The 27,910-nt window shown below is 37.8% G+C and overlaps 1 protein-coding gene and 1 pseudogene across 2 annotated transcripts; both read left to right on the top strand.

Annotated features, from left to right (window-relative positions):
- Window positions 1–299: 299 nt before the first annotated feature.
- Window positions 300–14,907, top strand: LOC148877106 (lipid phosphate phosphatase epsilon 2, chloroplastic-like; annotated as a pseudogene). Its single transcript, XR_016111210.1, has 4 exons — window positions 300–434; window positions 5,763–5,988; window positions 12,391–12,464; window positions 13,643–14,907. The product of XR_016111210.1 is annotated as a lipid phosphate phosphatase epsilon 2, chloroplastic-like (transcript).
- An 8,465-nt stretch (window positions 14,908–23,372) lies between these two features.
- LOC148877105 (small ribosomal subunit protein eS25y) lies at window positions 23,373–26,005 on the top strand. The gene is made up of 4 exons (XM_088981769.1): window positions 23,373–23,457; window positions 23,569–23,643; window positions 23,970–24,104; window positions 25,628–26,005. The coding sequence occupies exons 1-4, from the start codon at window positions 23,455–23,457 to the stop codon at window positions 25,739–25,741; spliced, it is 327 nt and encodes a 108-aa protein (XP_088837895.1). The 5' UTR covers window positions 23,373–23,454; the 3' UTR covers window positions 25,742–26,005.
- Window positions 26,006–27,910: the final 1,905 nt, after the last annotated feature.

Genomic DNA, 27,910 nt, shown 5'->3' with positions numbered 1-27,910 from the left:
AATGATTTACGGTTTTAGACCTGCCACGCATCGACTTTTGCCCCATCACGAAAATGCCACTCTCGCTTTTCTCCTGTTCTTCCTCCTCCCTCTCCCCAGTTTTCTTTCAGTCCACTTGTGCACAAAAATGTCTGTAAGTGCCATTTCATGCAGACCCGTTTTCAGATTCTCCCCTTATTTTCCTTGTCGTCCTAAATGTTCAAAATCCTTTTCGCTCGTCCAATTTTCCTCTGCAAAACCATTCCATTTTGTTGGATTTATCCATAATAGAAGAGGGCCAAGAATTATGATTTGGTTAACACATCACTTTCAGAAGCAATGATGGTGATGAAGGTTTCTTTTCCGTGGAAAAAAAAGCCATCTTGAGTAATGAACTGTCGGAGTTTCGTTCTAATTTCATATGTGGTGGATTCGAAGCTACTCTAAATCGATTGGTTAGTCTACTTTTTTTTTTGGTTCTATGTTATAGCTTCACTCCATAGTTGTTCCATTTAGGTTTTGATTTGATTTGATTTTACACTTTTTTACACTTGGCTTGGGAACTGAATATTTATATATGTCTTTGGGGTTCGAGTTTTTCTTTGGATATTCCTCCGATGTAGGGACCCTTCGGACATTCGGAGTTTCAATTTTTTGTGCTAAGTATCTCGTCATTCGATTTGTTTCCAAGTAGTCGATGACTCAGAGGCCGAAGTGGAGAACTTTTGCTGGATGAGGACCTGGATGCTGAGTTAACTAGGCCGAGTTGGAGGCAGATCAGGTGCCGAGCTGACCAGGCCGAGCTGGGGGCAAATTAGGTGTCGAGCTAACTAGGCCAAGCTGACTGGTGGCGAGCTAGAGAGGTGACTCTGATGTCTGACTAAACGGTGACGAGCTGGATTGATTGTTGAGCTATATAGTTCTTTAGAGAAACCTGCAAGGAATCATGTTAGAGAACCCAGGGTGACTAACCCGACAAGTTCGCTCCGATGCTTAAGTCAGTACACTGATGCGAGCTGAAAAGCTTTGAGAGCTTAGAGAGCTAGAGAGCTAGAGAGTAGAAAAATCACGCGTACCTTGTGTCATTGGGGTTGGTGCCTTTATATAGGCATTGTTTGGCGCGGGCTTCACGCACCACATTTGAGATTTCTGAGAAGTCACCTAAGTGGTCTGAGATTCTCGGAGGCAACCGCCATGCACGTTGACCATCCTTTGGAACGTTCGTGGGAGTGTTGGGATATGCATGCTGAATTTGTCGGCAAGCACGTCTCGCAGGTCACCACCTGGACCTCAGTCAAGCCGGCATGCCCTCGAGGGAGGTCGCTCCTTGCATCGAGGTCACTTCGGCCCTGGACGAGGTGCTGCAGGTTAGCCCTGGACGAGGTGCTTCTAGCCGACCTGAGATGTGGTTGAGGTCGTTAGGTTGGCATAAAGGCAGGTCACTAGGTCGACGGTGAAGGCAGGTCGCCAGGTCGGCATCAATGGCAGGTCGCCATCTGGAACACCATCATCTTGGCTAAGGAAAGTTGTTGCCTAAGTGGTTTCGGGTGTCACCCAGTTGTTCCGATATGCCATGTGTCACAATGTTATTGGAGGGCTAAATCCGCACTCATCAATTGCCCCCCACTCCTAAGTTGAAAGTAACTCAGCGAAGGGAATAGATTGCTTCTTTTGGCCTGGAATGACTAATTTGATGAGCTCGTAAGCGTCGATTCAATTTGCTTCTCAGGTCGGAAGAGTCCAAGAGTTTGCAGCCTTGTGCAGGACCTCGCCATCTTTATTTTCAGGGCCCAAGAGCGAATTCATCTGCTCGAGGAGAAGTGGAGCAAGTACCCCGAGGACATCTACCTTATTGGGGATGTGACCATCAAGAGGTTTTGCGATCCGGCTAAGTACCTCAAGAGTGAAGCTCATCATGCCGTCATTAAGAGGGGATTCTGTGTGACTGCTTTATCAGGTTGCTCCACCTGCTTTATAAGGTCCTAGCCAGTGAGTTTGATGCAGAGCCTGCAACCGAGGTGGAGGTCGGCTATGAAGAAATCAAGTTTGCACCTATCATGGTGCTGAGAGCGAACTAGTCTTTCCTTTGTTTTCTCGTGTTGAATGCGAATTGCTTTATATTTCGTCCACGCAAAAGAGGCAACTGGGTCTCACGTGGTGCCAAGGTCTTTTATCAGCTCGGCACCTAAGCCCTTAGGCTTTGGGAGTGACTCACAGTCCACTCTCCTTACCCTTGATTTTGCCCATGCCGAAGAGGCGACTAAGTCTTATGTGGCATTAAGGTCTTTTATCAAATCGACACTTTAGCCCTTAGGCTCTGGGAGTGACTCGCAGTCCACTCTCTTTACCCTTGATTTTGCCCATGCCGAAGAGGCGACTGGGTCTTATGTGGTGCCGAGGTCTTTTACCAGCTCAGCACCTTAGAGCTATGGTTGAGCTGCATTAGCCTCGTTAGTGACGCCGGTCACCCACTCCTACAAGAATCTACTGGGAGCTCGACATACTAGGGGCAGCACTACTGACTTTAGCTCACCAGCTCGCACGAGAGCTTTGGAAGGCTTGACCGGCAAGGAAATCCATGCAGTCCGTTGGCTGCCAACTCCCATGGAAGCCATGAAGAGCTCATCTTGTAGAGGGTACCTCATGAAAAGGACTAATGAGGTTTTATCCGAGTTGAAATAAAATCAGCAGAGGTGCTTAGTCTGTTGGCCATCAACTTCCTGCGGGAACCATGATTGGCTCAACCTACGAGGACAGCCTTACACCGAGGTGCCTGTCGCTGGACTGCTAGTTGTCAAGGTCATTCTGCTACTACCTGTTCTGCATCGACATGAATACATCGAGCTGGGTGTTGATGTTTTTACCCCCCAATAATCAATATTTGTTCTGGGTGTTGATACTGCTCAAAGGTGCCTTTGAGTTCATAAAAGATGGAAATTAGAAAGTGAGAACTTTAGTTCATAAAAGGTGAGAACTTAGCTTTCTAAAACAAGAGGACTTAGCCTTTCAGAAGATGAGAACTTAGCTTCTTGTTGCGTTTCCCACAAACGACGCCAATTGATGTATCAATTTTTTGTGCTAAGTACCTCACCATTTGGTATGCTTCCAAGTAGCCAATGACTCAGAGGCCGAAGTGGAGAACTTTTGCTGGATGAGGACCTGTATGTCAAGCTAACTAGGCTGAGTTGACTGGTGGCGAGCTGGAGAGGTAACTCTGATGCCTAATTGAATGGTGACGAGCTGGATTGATTGTTGAGCTATGTAGTTCTTTAGAGAAACCTGTAAGGAATCAATGTCAGAGGACCTGTGATGACTAACCCAGCGAGGTCGCTCCGATGCTTAAGTCAGTAAATTGATGCAAGCTGAAAAGCTTTGAGAGCTTAGAGAGCTAGAGAGCTAGAGATTAGAAAAATCACGCGTACCTTATGTCATTGGGGTTGGTGCCTTTATATAGGTATTGTTTGCCGTGGGCTTCATGCACTGCATGAGATTTCTGAGAGGTCGCCTAAGTGGTCCGAGATTCCCGGAGGCAACCGCCATGCACATTGACCATCATCCGGAACATTCGTGGGAGTGTTGGGATATGCATGTCGAATTTGTCGACAAGCACGTCTCGCCACCTAGACCTCAATCAGGCCGGCACGCCCTTGAGGGAGGTCGCTCCTTGCGTCGAGGTCACTTTGGGCAGTGACGAGGTGCTGCAAGTCAGCCCTGGACGAAGTGCTTCTAGCCGACCAGAGTTATGGTCGAGGTCGTTAGGTCGGCATAAAGGCAGGTCGCCAGGTCGGTGTCAGTGCTAGGTCGCCTGCTGGGACACCATCATCTTGGCTAAGGCAAGTTGTTGCCAAAGTGGTTCCGGGTGTCACCTAGTTGTTCTGAGAGGGCCAAATCCGCCCTCATCACCAGTTGTCTTGCTCACTTGTATCGAACAACAAAATACTTCATATTGGTCCCGAGAGCCCTAAACATCAAAATTGCGGAAATTCTATTGCTATTTTTTGTTTTGTGTAATTCAGTTGGGCAATATATATGCACAAGACTGTTCCCCGATGAAATATGTAGACTATTTCTTTTTTCTGTTGAATTGAAGTTTGTTAAAAAACTTAGAATTTTATATGGTTTTTGATGAATTGAACCTTGTTCCATATGTCATATTTCTAAGCTTTTTGCAAATAAATACTAAAGTTTCCGTAGCGACCATTTAGAAATCATCTTACCTTTTCCACGCCCAATCGTTTTGGTTAAGTCAGAATTACTTTCTTCCTATACAGCCGAGCTATTAAAGCTTTATAAACTATCTAAAATGTGATAACTGATAAGTGAAGGGAGGAAGAAGAGCAGTTCATCCCTTTAAGGATGAAACCAGAAAACAAAAGCCCTTAAAATCCTTTAAATCCCTGCAGCAATGGAACAAAAAACCCCTAACGAGTTCACTACTTCTAAGAAGGGTCACGCATTTGTTATTAAAAACTTGGCATTATATTTTTTCTTTCCAAAATCTCCAAGGTAATGCAAATGGCAGCACCCGCTTCAGGACCTGGCCTTGATTTCCAGAGGCATAGTAATACCAGTCTGTCATATAAGCATGTCCGTTTTTCTAGTGTAAGAATAGAGTGAAAATGACCGTCCAAACAGTTATGCAATTCTGAGAAATCAAACAGTTATGCAATCAAGTGGTCCACAGTCAATTTTATCAAGATAAGCTATCCACATGAAGAATTGGGTTTTTACCCAATTGGCCAAGCCTCTGAAAAATAACCAAACATGAAGCAGACATCAGCTTCTTTGCTTTATACCCAAGAGTCCTTAACTGAGAGAGTTGGAGTTTCTAAATGAGAAACAAGGGCTAGAATTGGCTCGATATAACCTGATAAGCCAAGGCCTTATAGTTATAGTAATCCTATATAATAGCTCCTTTTGCAACCAGATTTTGTATAAGGATGGGAAACAAAGCATAAAGTTCTGGAGTAACATCATGCCTGGCCTCAATTTGAAGAGCATATATCTGAGAAGTCTCACAAATGTTTGGGGGACGCCATACCAACTTACCAAGTGTCAGGTGTCAGAAATTTGTCCAACTCTCCACCCCAAGTATTTAGCTTCATAGCCATTAACTATATCTGAGATGAAGCTCAGACTAATATCCTATTAGGTGTGTGAGCTGCAACCAGATTTGTAACCATGACATTGCAGGACAGAGTGTCAGATAATTGAACTATAGTTCAAACTCTGTATCTGTATCATTGTATTCAACCTAAGAACATCAGAGTTTAATACATACTTTCTCTATGTTTATAACTGTATCTGGCCATAGTTCATTTAATAACTAGAGTTTCTGAACTGAACTTACACGGTCATCCATTTAGGGGGTCAATACTTTTGGAATTTGATTTGTTTGTACTGCATTAGTACCGACAGTTTTGTTAAATTGATGCTGGCAATTTAGCAAGCTATTAATCAGAAAAAAAAAAGTGATGCATTTGTAGCACAATTTCTAGTATTTACAGTCTTTACAAGGAAAGTATGCAATACATGGCCCTGATATTGAAATATTATCATATAGATACCTGAATATCCACTCACAAGTTATGTGGAACTATCTGGGTCTAGTCTCCACCTTGAATAATAAGTCCTTTCTATTTTAATCTACATCAAGTCTTATATGCAGCTCAAGTCCACAAATAGACCTGATAAAAATTGCAGGAGAATGCACATGCTTCTAAATCTTTTTATTTACGAAGTTACCAGGATGGATATATTCATGCCTCTTTTGTTGGTTGCAGAGCAAGTGGCTAGTATTTGCACTTTTTGGGGCTATCATTCTTTTGAGGCATGATACTGAAGCTTTATGGGGTGCAATGGGGTTTGACATAAATGCATGGCTTTCAATTACCATAAAGCGGATACTCAATCAAGAGCGACCTGTTTCCACCTTGAGGTCTGACCCTGGGATGCCATCTTCACATGCACAGACAATCTTCTTTACTGTCATTTTTGCAATTCTATCATGTAAGTTTTTGTTCTTTGAGACTATATAGTAAGCATGAATCCTGTTCTGCTATTCTGTATTCAGTGCCATATACTAATGGCCCTTAAATCATTTTTAGATATTTCAACCTATGCCCTTTGCTCTTCTAGCCCCTTCAACTTGTAATATGATCACTTCTTATTGATGCTACAGATGGTCTTCTTTGTACATTCCCAAACCATCTTAGTGTACTTTTCCTCATTTTATCACCCTTTGGAGCTGCTCCAAGGCTCCTTTTAATAAGTTCATTTCTGATCATATCCTTTATAGTTTTCCCATTCATTAGATATGTTGTTTCTTGATTCCCCATCACTATGCCTTATACTATTTTATAAAATTTTCTAGTAAGGCCCATTTAAGATGGATTCTTCTAAATGAGTAAAATTCCTACATAAGGCACGTGCTGGATTCCAACACTCAATCTTTCTGTTCTAATTTGAGGCTTCCTTTTTTTTCCCTTCACTGCATGGGTTAGGCTAAAAAACAGATAATTATTCAGTTATGCCTATTTTATATAAATGATACATGCACGTTATTTTGTTCTATATTACCCAGTTTGCGAACTCAACAAAGATAAGTTTGATCAGTGACTGTTTTCAGCAATGTTTGGAAGGAATTGGGAATTTTGAGAGCAACAACATGATGAATCTAGTATTGGGAATAAACCCAATATTTTTCCTTGTGAAAATTAGAGATATCTGAACCAATAAACAATAAGTAGGCAGCAGCAATAAAACAAATAACCAAACCAGAGCAAACAACAGTAATGGACACCAAGTTTTTACGTGGAAAACCCCTCAATGTGAGAGTAAAAACCACGGGGCCGAAGTCCAAATCATCCACTATCAGTAATAGTAATGGGGTACAATGTTTTTCTATCTAGTTACAATTAGATGATGAACCTCAAGAAAACTCTTGGATACCAATAATAGAAACCATCATTAAAATGGATAACAAACAAGTAATTTCTCATCAAAGGTGGAAGCACAACAATAGAAGCAAGAGGAGTTGCTGAAAATGGATTTGTCTTCTTCATTTCAGCCCTTGTAACTCTCCTTCTTCTTTCCAAAACATTCTTCTCAAAACCCTTTTTCTATTCTCTGATATTTCCTAGAGAGCTATTAGAGTTGAGAGAGTAGAGAAAGTGTTCTCTCCAATTCGTTGGTTAGCCAAGGATGTGTTGGTTTGCAAGGCAAGCCAATGCAAAAAGTTCATTGACTTTCCAATTCTTTCTTTTTTTTTGTCTTTTTCTTTCTTTCCTTTTTCTTGCCTTTATTAGTGGGTCCCACCTCATAAGGAGGGAACCCCAACAATCTCTCCCTCTCGACTTATGAGGAGGGCTGCACCATGCCCAAACTTGCAATGCTTCTACAATATTCAAACTTTTCTTTCGGTAAGGCCTTGGTCATCATGTTTGACCCATTCTTGTTAGTGTGAATTTTCTCAAGTTGCCTTCCTTTTCTTCAAGAACATTCCGAATCCGGTGATAGCTCACATCAATGTGCTTGGACTTAGAATGAGAGCTTGGATTCTTACACAAGTGAATGACACTTTGATTATCACAATGAATTGTAAATTTTTCTTGTTTCAAACCAAGTTCATTTAAGAACCTCTTCATCCACAATATCTCTTTGCAAGCCTCTATGAAAGCTATGTATTCAACCTCTGTAGTTGACGAGGCTACACATTTTTGCAACTTGAACTGCCATGACAATACTACCCCAGCAAAAGTGAACAAGAAACCTAATGTAGACTTTCTAGAGTCAATGCCACCGGCCATATCAACATTTGTAAACCCTTCAAGTATAGGTTTACTACCACCAAAACACAAACATACTTTGAATGTACCTTTTAGATACTTGAGGATCCATTTCACTACAAGTCAATGCTCTTTGCCTGAATTAGAAAGAAATCTACTAACCACACCAACTGCATGTGCTATGTTCGGCCTAATACAAACCATAGCATACATAAGACTTTCTATTGCAGAGGCATAGGGAATGTTCTTCACTTCTCCCATTTCTTCCTCATTCTTTAGGCTTTGATCACCAAACAATCTGAAATGATTTGCCAATGGAATACTAAATGGCTTTGCTTTATCTATGCAAAATCTCTCAGGCACCTTTTCTATGTATCTTTCTTGTGACAACCACAATCTCTTGGATTTCCTATCACATGAGATTTTCATACCCAAGATTTGTTGAACTGAACCTAAGTCTTTCATGGAGAATGACTCGCTTAATTGCTTCTTTAACTAGTCAATTTTTGTCTTATCTTTTCCAATATTCAACATGTCATCAACATATAGCAAAAGAATTATAAAATCATCACTAGAAAAATACTTAGTGAAAACACAATGATCTGAAGTTGTTTTACCTTACCCATGCTCTGTCATGAAAGATTCAAACTTTCGGTACCACTTCCTTGGAGCTTGTTTCAAACGATACAAGCTCTTCCTTAGCTTGCAAACCATATGTTCTTTTCCTTTGATTTCAAATCCTTCTGGTTGTTCCATGTAGATGTCTTCTTCCAAGTCACCATGGAGAAAAACTATTTTGACATCTAATTGTTCAACCTCCAAATCCATACTTGCAGTCAAGCCCAATGCAATATGTATTGATGACATTTTTACCACTAGAGAAAAAATTTCATCAAAATCGATGCCCTTTTTCTGTCCAAATCCCTTTACAACCAACCTTGCCTTGTACCTTGGTTGTGAGCTCTTTTCTTCATGCTTTAACATGTACACCCATTTGTTCTTGAGTGCCTTCTTACCTTTGGGTAGTTCCACCAAATCATATGTATGAATCTTATGCAAAGAGTCAATTTCCTCTTGCATATCCTTGAATCATTCTTTCTTGAGCCTCATGATAGTTTTCGAGTTCACTTGCATCTAAAAACATTATGTACTTATTTGGTGGATATTTGCTTGATGATTGGCATTCCCTAATTGATCTTAATTCAGTTGGTGGCTCTTGTGGGGGTTGCTCCCCTTGTTCATCATCAGCGTCAACATCTTCATTGGGAATATTCTCATTAATTTTTGAGTTCACATTTTCTTGTTGCACATCTCCCCCATCATTTCTGTGCACCAAGGGAGGAGACACTAGATCCAAGTCTATAAGTTCACCATCATCTGCTTGAGGCTTCTCAACTTTTTCAATGTCTTCAATTGTTTGATTTTAAGAAATACCACGTCTCTACTTTTGATGATTTTCTTTCCCATTGGATCCATAGCCTGTAGCCAAACTTTTCATTTACATATCCCAAGGAAACACACTACTTGGTTTTGTCATCAAGCATAGACCATTCATCCTTAGGTATATGCACAAAGGCCCTACAACCAAATACCCCGATATGATCATAGGAAATATATTTTTCTGTCCATACCCTTTCAGTAACATCACCCTTCAAAGGAACTGTAGGAGACAAATTAATCAAGTACATAGTTGTACACATTGCTTCTCCCAAATAACATCTTGGCAACTTTGCTTGTGATAGCATTCATCTAACTCTCTCTAAAATGGTGTGGTTCATTCTCTCAGCTATACCATTTTGTTGTGGGGTCTTAGAGACTGATTGCTCATGTCGAATGCCATGGTTTTTACAATAATTCTGAAATGGACCTTCATATTTGCCACTATTGTCAGTACAAATACACTTGAGAGGTCTACCTGTCTCTCTTTCAGTCATAGCATGAAAAACTTTAAAGACATCTAGTACTTGGTCTTTAGATTTCAAAGCGTAAGCCCATACTTTCTACTAGCATCATCTATGAAAGTAACAAAGTAAGATGCACCACCAAGAGCTTTGACTTTCATAGGCCCACAAACATCAAAATGAATCAATTCTAAAACATGCTTTCTTTTATGAGGAGGAGAACTTTGAAATGAAACTCTATTTTGTTTACCAGCTAAGCAATGAATGCAAGTATTAAAATGCGTACCTTTCATGCCGGTTAACAGATTTTTCTTGGCAAGAATTTGCATTCCCTTTTCGCTCATGTAACCCAATCGTCTATGCCACAATTCTGTAGAGATTTCCTTCTCCATGATGTTCATTTCACCTTTGCAAACACATCCTTGTGTACGGTAGAGAGTGCAGCACCTATTGCCTTTTGCTACCACTAGAGACCCCTTGGATAGTCTCAATTTTCCATTGCCGAATTGATTATTAAAGCCTTCTTCATCTAGCTTCCCCGTTGAAATCAGATTCAAACGGAGATCTAGAACATGTATGACATCCTTGAGAACTAATTTACAACCTACATCAATCTCAAGGTAAATATCACCCATCCCCATAATTTTGGAAGTTCCATTGTTTCCCATTCTTACAACCCCCAAATCACCTATACTATAAGAGATGAAATATTCCTTGTGAGGAGTAGTATGATAGGAAGCACTCGTATCAACAATCCGATCTATGTCATAACATCCTAAATTAATGCATGACCTTTCACAACCTGTGAGAACAATAATATCTCCACTTGAAACTGCAGTGGTGCCCTTTTTTTCATTTCTTTCACTTTCTTTCCTATCTTTCTTGTTGTCTCTCTTGAGTTTCCGACACTCACTCTTCTAATGGCCTTGTTTCTTGCAACGAAAACATGTGATGTCTTTCTTGACTTGGACTTGCCTCTAGACTTGTTACAGCTATGTAGACCCCTTCTTTGGCTATTACCCCAGCATTTTGTAAGAAGAGCATCTGATTTTGGGTCAATAGATTTTCTTCTAATTTCTTCATTGAGCAAATTGCTTCTTACCATGCTTGTTGTCACTATTCCATCAGGTGCAGAGTTATTGAGAGATACCACAAGTGTTTCCCAGCTTTCCGGCAATGAACTAAGTAATAATAGAGCTTGAAGCTCATCCAACACCATCTTCATTGAAGCTAATTGATTTACAATATCTTGCTTTTGATTCAGGTGTTCGGTGATGGATGTACCTTCCTTGTACTTCAAATTTACAAGCTTTCTAATTAGGAAAGCCTTATTGCTAGCGGTTTTCTTCTCATACAATTCTTCCAACTTGTTCTAAAGTGGAATAGTTGAGGTTTCATTTGCTACAAGGTGATATACACTATCATCCAACCATTGTCTAATAAAAGCAACCACTTTTAAGTCAAGGAGTTCCCAATTCTCATTTGACATGTCTTTCGGCTTGCCATTATCACTTCTCTTAGGTGCATACAAATCTCTAGAGAGCAACAAATCCTTCATATTTGGTTTCCAGAGAGATCGATTTCTTCCATTTAATAAAATCATTCTAACCAAACCTCCTTCCATGATTTACACAAGAACCAAATGCTCTGATACCAGTTTGTTGGGAATAAACCCAATATTTTTTCTTGTGAAAATTAGGGATATCTGAACCAATAAACAAGTATGCAGCAGCAATAGAACAATAACCAAACCAGAGCAAACAACAGTAATGGACACCAAGTTTTTACATGAAAAACCCCTCAATGTGAGGGTAAAAACCATGAGACCAAAGTCCAAATCATCCACTATCAACAATAGTAATGGGGTACAATGTTTTTCTATCTAGTTATAATTAGATGATGAACCTTAAGAAAGTTCTTGGATACCAATAAAAGAAACCATCATTAAAATGGATAACAAACAAGTAATTTCTCACAAAAGATGGAAGCACAACAATTGAAGCAAGAGGAACTGCTGAAAATAGATTTGTCTTCTTTGTTTCAGCCCTTGTAACTCTTCTTCTTCTTCCCAAAACCTTCATCTCAAAACCCTTTTTCTATTCTCTAATATTTCCTAGAGAGCTATTAGAGTTGATAGAGTAGAGAGAATGCTCTCTCCAATTCGTTGGTTAGCCAAGGCAAGCCAATGCAAAAAGTCCCTTGACCTTCCAATTCCTTTTTTTTTTGTCTTTTTCTTTCTTTCGTTTTTCTTGCCTTTATTAGTGGGTCCCACCTCATGAGAAGGGAACCCCAACATCCAGAAGTTTGGGTTCTTCCCAAGACATTTAGTTTGCTGACTCATAGTTCAGACATGCCTTGGTCCAGTTAAATTTTTTATGAGTGCTTGAAAACATTTTGGGCTATAAATATTGCTTCCTGAGAGAATTGTACATAGTGTGCTAAACAACATTACTGTTTGTGAAATTGAGGTGCAATATTTACAGTCTAGGTGTATATTCTACATTACTTTAAGGGAATTGATACCAGTTACCACACAACATGTTTCTGTACCATAGAATTTGCATTACAATGGTTACTTGGTGAAGGCTAGGTTGTTGTTGTTAACGTTAACTAAATGTCCTTTTATTGAGAAAGTAATAGGACATATAGTGCATATTGTGCATTTTCTTTTCTTACATATTATACTTGTTTATTTACCTTTCCTTTTTTTTTTCTTGTGTTAGTGGTAGAGTGGCTAGGGATCAATGGATTCACCATAATTGTCGGGGTGTTTGTGTTGGCTTGTGGCTCATACTTTGTAAGTATCATTGCATTTGAGTTCTTACTATAAACAAGTTTATTACTTTCTCACTTTTGTTTGGTCTTTTAGCAATGTTACTTCTTACCATGGAATCACTAAAAGAGAATTGTACAACCTTTTCACAACTAAACTATCTCCTTTGTAACATAAACATGTATAGGAGTAAACTTAGACAAGACAAGGCAGGAATGATACCTAAACTTACTAGGGCATCATTTGGCATTCCTTATTTTAAGGACTTATCACCTCTTTGTAGTTAAAATGCCCTTATGAATAGAAAGCTTTTAACTACAAAAAGGAGATAAGTCCTTAAAATAAGGAATGCCAAATGCAGCCTAGAAGCAGTATGTTTTTATAAATAGAGAACTGCTAAGGGACAGTTTAAGGGAAAAGGTTGGGGTAAATTGCTGAAACCTCCCCTGAACTTTATGACAGTTGCAAGTAGACCCCTTCTTTTAGAATCCTCTAACAAGAGGCATGAAAATGTCCAAAATACCCATGCAGTTACTAAAGAGGTTGGTTTCTACAGAAAAAACACTACAAACTTTATAAACAACATAAAAACAAGTAGAATTTAAAGTTGCAGCTTTAACTTTGAGTGATTGATATGAAGGGCAAATTTGAAAAATAAATCAATTTTAGAAAAGAGATTGGAAGGTTTAGGACTAGTGATTCATATGAAGAGAAAATTTGGAAAATAAACATTTTGATCAAAAGTAATTGCATGGGTATTTTTGGACATTTTCATGCCTCTTTTTAGAGGAATCTAACAAAGGGGATCTACTTGCAACTATGTCAAAAAGTTCAGGAGAGGTGATTGCAATTACCAAATTTCAGGGGAAGTTTCAACAATGACCAGAAATTTCAGGGTAGGTTTCAGCAATGGACCGAAAAAGTTGCTTAAAGATTTGAAGTACCAACAAGGAAAGATACAATTTCATTTAAAACGCATCTAATGCACTTTGATTAATGACTTCTTAGGAATTCTTACTGTTGCAACCTTTTCCTTTTTCACAAAATTGTGAAGTCAGTTGGATCACTCCTAGCTCATGTATTTTCCTCATTCTAAGTATATAAGTTGGGATGTATTTTAATAGTATTGGGGAATATTGAGAAACGTATGTGGTAAGAAAGTAATGGATTGATATAACATTTGTATTTTATCTTGTTGGCAGTCATGGCTAAGGGCCTCGCAACAACTCCATACACTCAGCCAGGTCATAGTGGGGGCTGTCTTGGGTCCATTTTCTCCATCTTATGGTTTTGGTCATGGAATGCAATTGTGTTGAAAGCATTTATTTCATCTCTTTGGGTTCGGGTCCTTGTTGTTCTGGGGGCTATTTGATGTTGTGTGAATTTTTTGTTGTATGTAATTCAAAACTGGCCTATGGATGAAGAGTAAACTTTGGAAAAGATAATGGGTTTCTAGCAGATAAGGGAAACTTTTTGCCCTGAATATCAATAAAAGATATATTTTTATAAAATAACAAGAGTAAAGTAACTTTTTTTTTTTGAAAAAAGATCAAGGAAGGGCAATGTCACTGCTCATCATCTTCCTCTTCCTCTGCCTTTGTGATTGTTTTGAAAAATATCACTGAAGCTTCAAATCCAGTGTATTTAGATGAATACAGAGGTAGAAGACGATGAACAGTTCCCCCTTCGTTCTTTGCTTTATCGCACTAGGTGGCCATGGATCTTAGACTCCTCGCCAAGAACAAGCAAGAAAACTGCCTCAAGATTGCTCGTGCTAGGGTTGTAAGGCCTCTTATCTCTCTTATCTCCTCTTCTGATGCTCGGCTTCAAGAGCCTCTTCGGCACAGGCTTAACACCACGAAGCAATGGAATGGGCGATCCAGAGTCAAGCCGAGAAATGTGAAGATCAAATCGACGTCCTCGTCTGAGATCGAAATGTAAGCCGAATGCAATGAATCTGAAACCTTCAAGAAGAATCCTCTACTTTGCCATGATCTTGATTACCTGCAAGAGCATCGAGCGGTGCTCACCAACGACCTTCACCTCTTTGTCACTCGCATTCTGTAAGAGCTTCAGCAACACACCTGGTATGAGCAACACCATGAGAGATGGAGACCCGCTCGAGAAGTTGAAGCTCCATTTTTTCTCTTCAATCTTCCCCTCTACAACAACATCGAATCCAGGGAGAAATGAAAAGAGAGAAAACCTCAAACCCGATACAATACTCAGCTTCGAGAGAGCGGTGTCATTGCAATTCTGAACCTCTTCTCAGCTTCAATACCAAAACAACAACTGTAAAGGAGAACACTGTATGTGCCCTGCTCCACCTCTCGCATGAACAGTGTATTCGGATGAATAAGAGGCAGAGGAAGATGATGAACAATGTCTTGCCCTTTTTTGATATTTTCATAAAAAGTTACCTTACTTTTGTTATTTTATAAACATATCATCTTTTATTCATATTCAAGGCAAAAAGTTGCCCTTATCTGCTAGAAACCCAAAGATAATTCATTAAGTTTTGGTATGAAATTCTTTTGTTGTATGGTAACCATCTAACAGCTTAGCTTTGAATTGTGGTGGATCAAGGCAAGCCATCATAAATTAAATACCTGGAGAGAGATATAACTCATTCTTTCTCAGGAAATGTTTATCCTCTCTCTCTAGAAGTTGATAAATAGCATGGCATATCATCAAATCAAAGTTTCCATATAATGTCTCTCCTTGAAAGCTTGAATGCATGCATATAAATGCTACAATATTGGAAAAGCTCCAGTGGTCTACAATTGCTAGGGTGTTTAGATGATAGATGCTTTAAATTCCCTGGCAAGCGACTAGAAATAGAGGGGGTAAGTTGGCTAGTTGGTGGACAAGCTCATGGTCATGGAGTCCATATTTTCTAGTAACAAAACAATCTTAGGCATAGCACATTATATATAGTTTTGTGCCACTACCATTGTCACCCATAATACAAGTTGCTAGTTATATTGTACACATTGTCGGTCAGAGGCAAGAAGCGGCCACTGGAAGCATATTGTAGGGGTTGGCCCACTAGAGTGGTAGGAGTGAGCAAATGGGTAGGTTCTACTTGGAACCAATCTTGAACCATCCATGAACCAATCCTATCCAATTTGTTACAAGGTAGGGTCTGGTTCCAATTTCTTGGAACTGGCCCCCACTTAGGTCGGTTTCAAGGTCTAGGGTTTACTCTACCTGAACCGATCTAATGAACTAGCCTTGGTTGCCCTTAGTGGAACCTGCCTTAGAACTGAAAATACTTTTGGGGATGTGAAGATTTGAATCCATGCACTTATGGTTACAAATGCCATATGTTCTCACTTGACCATTGGGTTACTTTAAGTGATTTGATAATTTATTTTCATTTTAATATTTGAATATGTACAATAGGCAATGTAAAGGTTAATATTTACAATATTTAAATTTAAATTATAAGTTTTGAACCATATAATGATAACCTACGTATTAAGTTACTCAATTTAATCAATAAAGATAAGTTTGTTTTTTTGGTATTAGTCACTTATTTACACCCGCTTAGGGGTTGTTACTCTTTTAAGTGAATAGTACAACATCACATAAAAAACTCTTTTCTTACAAAGATTATAATAGTGGGATCCGAAACCACACCACCACTGGGATAATTCATCCAACGCACCAAATGGACTACCCTTCAATTGGTAATAAAGATAAGTTTCAAACTATATATTATATTTATTGAAAATCAAGTTTTTAAAGAACATGCTTCTTTTTTTAATTTTTGAATGGGAGAGTGAAGAAACAACAGGTTCCATGAGTGGACCCTAGAACTGACCCTGGAAGCACCAAGGCGAGAACCGACCCCAAAACCACCAAGGATAGAACCGGCCCCAGAATTGACTTTTATAGGGTAGGTTCTACTTCCAAAAACCTAGAACCGACCCCAGAATCGACCTTTACAAGGATGTTCTACTTCCAAAAACCTAGAACCGACCCTTATAGGGTAAGTTCTAGGTTCTACCATGAAACTGAATTGAACCAACCCATGCTCACCCCTAATGAGTGGATTCACAATGAGTATGAATCAATTAGCAAGCGCAAATGTTCTCCCATAATTATATGTAAGGTTGAATCTTCTTAAAATTTCTTTTGAGCAGTACTATCATCATGGTATTGTATGCATTCCATCAATGGAGCCCTTGAATCACTTAAGATGTTCCCTGTTAGACAGTGTATGCCCTTAGCTCCAATCAGAAGGATGTGCATTATGACATTTATTGTAAATGAATAAAGTACATATTTGTTTCATGTTATTGTGGTATGTTTTTGTATAATACCCTTAAACTGGACACATTTGAGACCCGTGTTAGTTTAGAATCCTCACGCCGTTGAATAGATCTGGGGAGATTTATCCTTCCAAGTCTAACACAGGTGTGTCACCAAGTTGGTTGGGGTGGCTTGTCTTAGCTGCAAGGGTGAGACTTGAGGTGCATGTAGTGTGGATTTTCTTGAAACCCTAAACTGGACCAGAATTCCGGTATTGCCCTGGACCTTTGAGATAGATGGGCAAAACTGGAATGTTACACCTAACCCCTAGACTCGATTATGATACTACACTAGGTGTTGGATTGGGCTGTCTTTGATATGCCAATCAGTGAGATCCTTAGAGAGGGGTCAAAACTTGGGTATATTGGGACAGTCCGAGAATTCATCTAAGTGAGTGATCATAGTGACTATATCAACCCCTTTGTCGGACAAAGTGAATGATCGGGGATGCACTCTCCTTGATGGAAACCTAAACTACCGATAGTCGATTTCAACCGTTGAAATTTGTTTTTTTGCAATATATATATATATATATATATATATATATAAATATACATATATATATCTCTATATATTTCAACGGTTGATCCTCTCTTGTCGGGCAGTGTTTGATCATTATGGGCTGAGAGGTTAAGTGTAAGACCATTGAGGGTAATCTTGCATCTGCCCACATTCCTGGATTTGTATAAGATGGCTTGACCCAAGGACCATTTAGTGTAAATGTTAGGCCCATTAAGAGCCCATGGTGATGGACTCAAGGGTTCACTGTCTCTTATAGTGAATTTGGCCAGGCCTTGTAACAAAGGCTGGGCTGAACCCATGTGGCTGATGTATAGATCAATGTTTGGGTCCCACGCCATGCAAGGATAGCCAACTGGGCAGCAGGTTAGGAGGTTAAGTGAGCACATAGACTTAATGGGCCTGAAGCCCAATTCGAACTAGCTTAATAAGATTAATTAAATAGGGGTGATTCTATGATTTAGATCAATAGATAGGATAAGGGATTATCCCTATTCACTCAAAGAGTTTAGATCCAAATAAAGATTTGGATAAGGAAACTCCTAATTTGATTAGGAAGGCTGATCTTTATTTGTAGATATGATAAGGGATTATCCTTATCTCTTAAAGAGAGTCCAGATCCAAATACAAGATTTGGATTAGGAAACTCCTAATGGAATTAGGAGATCCTCTCTTTAAAGGCTATAAATAGAAGAGCAGGGGTGAACCCCCAAAATACAACAAGAAAACAAAACAAGAGTTCTCAGTTCACAAATCACAGAGAGAAGAATTTGCAGTTTGACTGTTCCTGTCTTATGCTTTTTCCTACTCTTGCCGCCCCTATCAGTTTCGTATCAGGTATATCCCTCTCCTCCCTTTAGGTTTCAAATTTGGTCTGATTTGATTTAAAGATTGATCCTTGAAAATGTAGTTTTCTAAAATAGGGAATGCGATTCCCACATGGGAGAGAGAAATTTTTGAAATTTCGCCCAACCTTCCTGTAGGGTTCAACCATTCATATGATGGATCTCTCATCCCTTCATTCTCTATTTGCATAGAATTACTGTTCAGGTTTTGTCATTTAATTTAAGGACTCTCTTGTAGTGTACAACAAGCAATGCAAAATGGTGGAAGTGAAACAAAACTTTCCACTTTGTTTTTTTAGAGATCTCAATTATCAACTCACAAGTTTAGGTTTAGGCTTTTAAAAATTAAAATACCTTTTAAGTCGTTTGAACTACAAATCTAAAAAAAAAAGTGCTTTTTAATAAAAATTGCATGGCAAGGTGCCTTTGGGTCCTTAGGAGCATGTATTTCTCAAAAAATTACCAAAAAAAAAAAAAGAGAGATAGCCCCAATTGGACACCCGAGCACAAAGCTATGGCCTTTAGAATTTTGTATTTATGTGCAAAAGAAATGTCAAAAACTGGGACCGAGTCACTGGCTTTCTGGTTCAACTATTCGGTCACAGGTTTTGGCAGTTTTTTATCCAATGCAGTTTTGGGACTATGACCAGATTGGCCAAGTCGCCAAGGGCCCATGTCATAGTTCAACCAGTCCAATTGGTCAATTCAGTCTAGTTTTCTAAACACTAGTAAATTTTCCGTGGGGCCCACATAAATCTAAAAAAAAGAATAATAGTATCTTGGTCAATGGAAACCAAAAGCCCCTAAGCCTAAGCCTTAGGGGCTTAGGCTTTAGAATTTAAGGTGGTTGAACGTTTTCATCCTACCATTATATGAATCAATATCTACGAACTAGGTGGCTCAATTAGTAGCTGGGTAGTCCTAGTGGATGTGCAGATTCAAGTCCCACTATTACCACCTACCTCAAAGAATCATTAATGGGTTGCGTTAAATACAAAAAAAAAAAACAAAAGTATTGCCCCTTATCTTAAGACGTATGATCAAGGTTCAAAATATTGATACACCCTGATAGGCCGAAAGGGGTGTGTTGATATTTTGAACCTAGCACATTTTTTTTAGTTTTTTCTTTTCAAAATTTTAGAGGAACTGAGAAATAAGGGTTCATTTTGTTTTCAGGAATAGGTGCCTGGAATTAGAATTGAAATGGCCCATTCCAATTCTTACTATTTGTTTGGTAGGAATGGGATTTTGATTCACATTATTGGGGGAATTGGCCATTCTAGAATCCAGACCCCCCCCCCCTTAGGCTTCGTTTGATTTGCAGGATGGGGATGGGAAAAGAGGAATATTCTTAAATGATTCCTTTTTCACATGTTTAATTGTTGGGATATATTGGTTTAGGATGAGGAAAGAGTGAGATGCGAGATCCCAAAAAATGAGTGAGCGGGAAAAAAGTGAGACACGTATGAGAAAGATTATCGAGCTTTGTTAGACTTGGAATTTGAGTGTTTCTTCTTCCTTCAACCTAGTGTCCCAACAATTGTATCTCCGACGGCTTTTCCAGTGATCTCGAGAAAAGGTGAGACCAGATCTGTAATCCTCTTGTGATGGCAAGCCATTTTCACCATTCTTTTATATATTTTGATGCATATGAAGGTATTCCCCATTATTAGGGGTAGCCACACTAAGCTTCTCATGAGTTATTCAAGCTTGGCTCTACTCGGTTTAAACCGAGCTTCAAGTTGAGCTCAAGCCCATTGTATGGGCTCATTTGCTAATCGAGCTGAGCTCGAGCCCAGTAAAGGTCTGCTCGTGAGGCTCGCGAGCCTAGTATAATAAATAAATAATTTTTATTATATATATGCATATATACATACATATACATATAAACATATATAATAATATTTATTATATATAATATTTTAATTTTTTATTTTTAATAATAAATAATTTTTATAATTCTTAATTTTTGTATGTAAAATTAAAAATTATTTTTATATGTATAATTTTTATTTTTTAGAAAAAACTTGGCTTGCAATCAAGCTTGAGTTGTGCTCAGCTCCAACTTGCGAGCTTTTGAACCGAGCCGACCTCGAGCTCAAGTCTCTAGCTCGAATCAAGCTCGAGCTCGAGCCTAACACTATTTCTATGAGCTAAGCTCAAATAGCCAATTATTCGGCTCAACTCAGCTTGAATCCACTCATACCCATTATTTGCAGAAGTCTCTGCATTGATCAAACCTCCTGTCATCTTCCTCACTAGTTCCAACAAGGAGAAACTCCATTCTCCTTGTGCAGTTGAGACTCACATTTTTTTATTTTTCCTATGTTATTATTTTTTTATAAGTATCTTTGAGTGTAGGAACAACCGAAGCTGATTACTAGTTACTAATTTCCAAAACAACAAGAGACTTGCCACCATTTCCACCTATCAGAGAGAATAATACAGCTCTTTTCCCCAAATCAACCTTAAATCCACTAGCCCTAGAGAAAACCCATTTCCCAAAACCATCAATAGTGTTAGAGAATCCCCTCTTAGCCCCAGAAACAAAATTTTTCAATATGCCAAGTGAGTAGTCATTCTTATCCTCCATAATCCTTCCCAAGAGGGAAAACTCCAACCCCAGCATTAGCCTTCCTCTCGGGAGACTCAGAACCAGGCAACCCAAGTTTGGGCTCAATCTCTTTGAGGTTAAATGCATTTTTCTTCTCCTCCTCGGTAGAAATTGTGAAGGAGGAAGAAGAAATCTTCTCAAAGCCTTCCATGGAAGAAATCTCTGATAAATCTATGTAATTATGTTTTAAGGGATTAAACTTCAACAACAAAGGCACCTGAGAGAAAAAACCATGAGCATAAAAAGAATATGCACAAGAAGAAGAGAAGAAGAGATTATTTGAATCAAAGTTGAGAGAGCAAAGTTCCTGTGTTAGAAGAAGACTTGGCATTATAGAGCAATGGAGAGGTTGCAAACTTGTAGTAGAAATCTATGACAAACCTGCAACAAATTCATGGACTATGTGTTGATTACTTGAATTCAAATTTTCTCATTTGGGCCTAAGTGTTATTTCTTTCTCTCAAACAAGATTATGTACTATTCTTAGTAGGTTTTGGGATGTATTTTTGAAGATGTTGAGCCTCAAATTTCTAAGTTGATAGTAACAATAGCCAATCTTGTCCATCAAAAACAGGTCTGTGGGTGTGTCGTATCAATTCTTGTGTGTTTACATATGTTGCCTTATGTAGCCAAGCCCAGTTTGGCATGAGTATTTCTATATTGTTTCCAGTGCATGTATGAGGATTAAGGTTGATAAGTCGTCCACCATTTCTTCCAGAACTTCAAGTTAAATATCATGTGAACAGTATGGACCACCCTGCATTTGTTGGATGTTTTCAGACTTGTAAAATGATGAACCACCCTACAGTCATCCAACAATCTAGAAAGCTAGATATCATGTGAACAATATGGATATGGGTGCATATTTTTTTATGCAAGAAATTGAAATTACATCTGCAAAATTATCTGCCATAAATTTGGTGCATAGGAAGGGACAGGTCTATGTGGTTACTTGGTAGCATCTTGAAATGTCCCTGAAAAATAGTTAATTAAGCTAATGAGAACTTTACAACTAGAAGACAAAACTTCTCTCATTCGTACTTGGCCTTTTATCATTTTAGTTAAGTAATGCCTAAGAACTTTATTTATAACCAGTTTTATTCTTTTTTAATTACATATAAAGTTGGACAAGCCCATACAACAATGGGCTCATGCTAACCAGAGAGAGAGAGAGAGAGAGAGAGAGAGAGCCAAATGCCAAACCCAACTTCTGAAAAAGTTTAATAAGGCCAAGTAGGCTATGCTAACTACACATAGTCAATTTGGCATATGGCAAAGATGATTATGTAAATAGAGAGAGAAAGAGTTTTGTAAGCATGGAAATCTTAAAACAATAAGGCAAAACTAGGGGGAAAAATACAGAAGGTTGCAAAAAAATCATGTCCACCTATAATTATTTTCCTACAAAACAAACATGGGAAAATGAATTTTCCATTATTTTCCCTTGTATAACCAAATAATGGAAAGTGAAATTTGCACACTTTTTCATCCCATTCCATCCAAAATTTCCCACAAACCAAATGGAGCCTTAAATCCTATTATTAATAACTCATGACAAAAGACCCTAATCCTAATATGAATAAAATAATAATAACAAACAAAGATATTAGTTATTAAATAAAAAATAAAGTACAAAGAAAATATTGATACAACATAAGTAAAGTAATAACATAATAATAATAATAGTAAAAAACTAATAATTAAATAATAGAATATTATGAATGTAATAATAATAATAGTAATTAAATAAGAGTATATTAATAATTAAAATAATAATAAAATATTAGTAAAATATTCATAAAATAATAAAACTATAATAAAACATTAAAAACTAATAATAAAAGCGAAGATATTATTTTAAATAAAAATAAATTATTAATATATTATATTAACATAATAATAAAATAGTAAAATTTTATTTATTAAATAAATTATAATTTAATTTTAAAATAATAAAAAACAATAGAATATTAATAAGATAATAATAAATTATTAATAAAGTATAATTATATAAATATTAGTAAAGTAATAATAATATAATGATATGTTAATAAAATATGCATAAATAAATGATAAATACTAAGATATTAATTATTAAATACCAATAAAATAATAATTATATATTCATAAAATGTTAGTAATAAAATATTAAATAGATTAATACAAAATAAAAAATTTCAATTGATTCCGATTCCAACTTCCAATGAACCAAACAATAGCAATCAGAATCCAATTCTGATTCCTCCTGATTGAACCAAACAGGCGTAAAGAATAGGTGATTCTGTCCACAAACCAAATGGATCCTAAGGTTATTTAATATTTAAAACAAATGGTAAAAAAATCCTTACCAACCGATACGATACATATCGGCTGATACAATCCTTGACGAAATTTTGGTCGACCGAAAAAAATAACAATTTCATTGACGCCCGACCCGAAGCCCCGAACGGCGAACGCCTCCCTAGTCCTACTTCTACAGTTCTACTCCATCTCCTGCTTCGAAGTGGGCCAGCCTATTGTTTATCTACTCACGCGGCCCACGACCCAGTCTATTGCCAGCCCTAAAAAGCTGAATTGTTTTCGTCCCGTATACATGCGGTATAAAAGCACCTAATTAGAATTTTAGGGTTTTTCTTCATCCTTCTACGGCGGAAGCTCCTTCTCCACTCGCAGCAACTCGAATCTTTGCCCCTCGGCAACTCCCTCCTCTTCAGATTCGATGGTGCGTACTCTACTCTCACACTCCATTCTATGAATTGACTCATTTTTGTACATTTTAGCTGAATGAGAACGAGGCTGACACCGAAGAAAACTTACTATTTTGCTTTTCCAGGCCCCAAAGAAGGAGAAGGCTCCTCCTCCATCTTCCAAGCCTGCCAAGTCTGGCGGTGGTAAACAGAAGAAGAAGGTTTGATAGAATGAAATCCTATATCTATCTATCTTTTGTTTACACACGATGTTTTTTTTTTATTTTTTTTTTATTTTTTTTTATTTTTTTTTATCTCTGCTTCTCTGTTTTTTTGTTCCTCTGATGTTTGGACAATAAAAGTTAAAATTTTCGATATTTTTTGCAGTCTCCATTTTACTTTTCCATTTTGGTGCCACTTCGCTAATTTTATTTTCTTCATTATGTCCTTCGGCAACTTTCTGTATTGATTCGTTCATTTACGAACTGGATCTTTGGTTTTTTTATTAGATCTTTTATACTGGAATTTTGTTCTGTCGACAATGCAGAAGTGGAGCAAGGGAAAGCAGAAGGAGAAGGTGAACAACATGGTGTTGTTTGACCAGGCTACCTACGACAAGCTCCTCTCTGAGGCCCCTAAATACAAGCTCATCACTCCTTCCATTCTATCTGACAGATTGAGGGTAAATTTCATTGACCTTTAAAAAAAAACTTGTTGGCTTAAGCTCCCATTCTTTTAGCCATTAGTCTTGGTAAATTGCGATTTTGGTTACTGGTTTCACCTTAATGGGTCCATGGGCATTCCTTGTACGTCTTCTTATTGAGTGGTTTTCTGCTGCAACGAGTTCTGAACGAAAAAAATAATAACAATGTAAAAGAACACTTATGAATTAGAGTAAATGAGTGTGGCATTAAAATTCAATTCATTTAAGTTCATGAAAGTTACAAATTAGAAAAATTCTTTCACTATAAATTGTTTGTGTACAAGAAACATGATATGCAACTGTCTTTTAATTTGAACAGATACTTTCATCACCCAAAACTTTTCACTGGCAATTTGAACCACTTTGTTGCCATAGCCTTTGCAAAACTTTTCATTATTATACAGCATTCAAGATCATGGTTGATACCATATGGCTAGATATTGTAGCTTATTATTGAAGAATAGACAATTTGAGACAATTAGGTAATCGATAGTTCATGCTCTTTGTGATAATAGATCCTTGATACTTGGTAATTTACTTGTACTGTTGTACTATTAGATACTTGATAATTTGAGACTGTGTATTTATGATAACAGAACCTTGATTCATCCTCTTCTTTTTTCTTTCCTGGAAAGGTCTATGAATCTTCAATAAGGTGGTGGTTAAAATGACATTCAGTTCATTTTACTGATATCTAGTTAACGTAAAATAGGAAAAAGACCTCGTCTAAAATAGTTACTGCTTGTAACGTAAAATGTGTGGTCGAGATAAAGCCTCATGTAATCGGTCATCTGAACTTGTAAACCATTTAATCAGTTACAATTCATCTAATGCAAGTTGAATGGTCCAGAAGAGTTGGGGGGCAGGCCAAGAAGAACATAGGTTGCGGTAGCTAGATATGGGTTGAGGACTTATTGTAATGTCCAAATAGGCTTTATTTATCTGATTCCACAAGGTTGGGGCAATGCTTTGCTAAGTTCTTGTTTTCTCTGACATAATTGATTAATTGTCATCAGTATTGTATTATTGATTTGACATGTTATACATAAGAAACTAGTCCTTATAAATTTCGGCTGTCAGACATTTTTTGACTTGGAACCCGTGTGGCTTTATGAAGAAATGTTGGACACAAATGGAATATGTGGGCTTTCTATACCCAACAATTTATCTCAATGTTGAAAATGACACTCGTGTCCGCATCATAGATTCATTTTGATGTGGGCTTCCAGGAACAAGTCATCCTTCAGTAATGCACACGACTGTGTTTATGTTAAGTTAAAGTGTATTTTCAACATTTCCAAGTGTTTATTATATTTAGCTAATTTAAGATTTATCAAAGAAAATATGGAGCTAGCTTAAGTGATAACTGCAGAGATTGGACCATAAAAAATTTATATTTTCATTTAGGTCTGGACTCTGGATTAACATGAAATTGATTAAATTCCCGTGTAGTGTGTTACTGTTACTGTTTTCATCTTTTGTTTATTTTGATGGCTTCACAGATTAATGGATCACTTGCAAGGAGGGCAATTAGGGAATTAATGGCAAGAGGTTTGATCAGGATGGTATCTGCCCATGCAAGCCAGCAAATTTACACCAGGGCGACCAATACTTAGGTGTTTTGCATTGTTTTATGTTTTAAATATTACTTTTATGTTAGTTTAACGTCTTTGTTTAGGGATATGCTTCGGCCAACTTGCAAACTCCTGTTTATCTGTACTGTGTTAGTTCATGCAGTCTCTATGAGCAATTAACCATGTAACTAATCCGGGCCATTTTGCAAGGGACAGTCTTGAGAGTGTTAAGTTCAGATATCCAAGGAGGTAGGGATATTTATGATAATGCCACTCAATGTAGGGCCCCAAGTGTGGTTAGACTTATTGAACGCCCACTGTTATTACATTCTGCAATTTATTTAAGTTCTTAAAGGCCACTTGGGCTGCATTTGGCATTCCTTATTTTGATATCTTTTTTGCAATTAAAATGCTCTTACGAACAATTAAGTTTTAATTGTAAAAAGGAAATAAATCTTTAAAATAAAGAATGTCAAATGCAGCCTTATAAACCCTGAAAAGCTATTGGTTCAATATGCACTTGGAGTATGACTGACTTTTCTTGTTTTGATCTACTCGTCCAAAAACAATATATATGGATCCGTTTGAATTACCAATGTAAGACTTGTATGAGCGCAGCATTTTCAGTTGCGCTTGCGGTGAAAATGAAATTACAGCACTTGTGATCGTATCCTTTCCTTTTTTTTTTTTTTCTATTCTTGTTTTTTGTTGGAAGAATAAAAACACTAGAGCCGAAATTACGTCTCCTGATCTTGGGCAAAGTATTCCCACCAGCTGGGTGGGGAAACTGTGAATTTTGAAGTCTCCTTGTCTAGATTTATGTGCTACTTTATAAGCAAGTACATAGCATTATCTTCTTACATGAGAGGTTACAACCAAGGTTTACTGTTTTTTATTTACTTTTTTTTTCCTGAACCTGGTTCAGGGGGGTCGGTTTAGGGCTCCACCTCCTGAACCGGTCAGACCCCTGATACACCCACTATAGGGACGTATCAGAGTGGTCCCGGAACGATGTATTGATACTTTAAACCTTGATTGCAACTTTCAAAGAGTTTCATGCTTCTCTAGCAAGGCTTGATCCATCCAATCTTTTTGCAGTTTTATAGAAATATCTATGGTACAGGATTATTTGATTCTGAGACTAATCGAACCTATTTTAAAACAGAATTTAAAACCCACTGTAACGTGTTCAGCATGGCCCATTCCTCTGCTTGCTTTGGGCCTTGAACTGTATATTGTTTTCCTATTGCTGCAACAAAATTGTGATTGGAAGTCAATATAACAAAGCCTTCTGCAGCATGATGATTAGATAGGAAAGAGCTGTGTACAAAAAAAAAAATCCGCAGCTCCATGCATAACATCAGCCTTCCTTTTTGGATTTTGCCGGTCTATTGGAACCGAAAGAATGAGGAATTACCTGTCCGGATTTTAGTTGTGGCATAGCGGCTTGGGCCGGGTGGGCTTTGGGCCTGTTAATTTAAATATATTTTCTTTTTGTATATTGGGGGCCGATCCAGGTGCAAAATCAAACCTACCAAGGACGTCACTATGTATTGGATGGAACGCTTCATCGTTACAGCTTTTGTTAAGAAGAATCCTGTTACCCTTGGCCTTGGTTGGTAGATTATAGAGGACGAAAATCTTCTTTCCAAAGCTCATTAGCTTCATAGAAAGAGAAACATCAAAAAAAGCTTCGAAATGAGAAACCCGAACATCGAATTCATAAGATACTCCTGCTCCTGTATCTATTATTATTATTATTATTATTTGAATTTTGAGATCTAGGAGTGCAGTATCTCTTTTAGGATTAGTCGAATAAACCTATTTGGTTGCATTGATTTCTAATTCTGTAAATCCACACATCTACATCCAGGGCCTATGTTCGGATTATGCATTCTTGACCATGGTTTTTAAAATCAGATCAGACCAGATGGTCAGATTGGAAAAACTGGAAATCAGTCAGGTGATTAGTTCCATTTTACCCTAGAACCGTTATTTTCTCAAAAACTGTTGATTTGACCAGTAAATCACTGACTTAGGCAGTCTAACTGTTCAATGATTTGGCTGATTTATTTTTTACCAATTTAATTTTTTATTTTTTTTAATTTTAATTATTTTATCAGAACAAACCATCTATTTGATTCAAACGGTCAAACTGTTCGACCTGAATACCGGACCCTGACCAATTCGTTATCTAATTCGGTTTTAAAA

This window comes from Nelumbo lutea, chromosome 1, assembly GCF_056320005.1.
Source record: "Nelumbo lutea isolate HS-2025 chromosome 1, American lotus-T2T, whole genome shotgun sequence".
NCBI lineage: Eukaryota > Viridiplantae > Streptophyta > Magnoliopsida > Proteales > Nelumbonaceae > Nelumbo > Nelumbo lutea.
This window is presented reverse-complemented; position numbering and strand designations above follow the sequence as displayed.

Bases quoted from the DNA above. Each gene is read 5' to 3' on its own strand.
- LOC148877105 (XM_088981769.1), top strand. The intron at 23,644-23,969 runs GTTTGATAGAAT...TCGACAATGCAG, and splicing joins GTGGTAAACAGAAGAAGAAG to AAGTGGAGCAAGGGAAAGCA. The intron at 24,105-25,627 runs GTAAATTTCATT...ATGGCTTCACAG, and splicing joins TTCTATCTGACAGATTGAGG to ATTAATGGATCACTTGCAAG.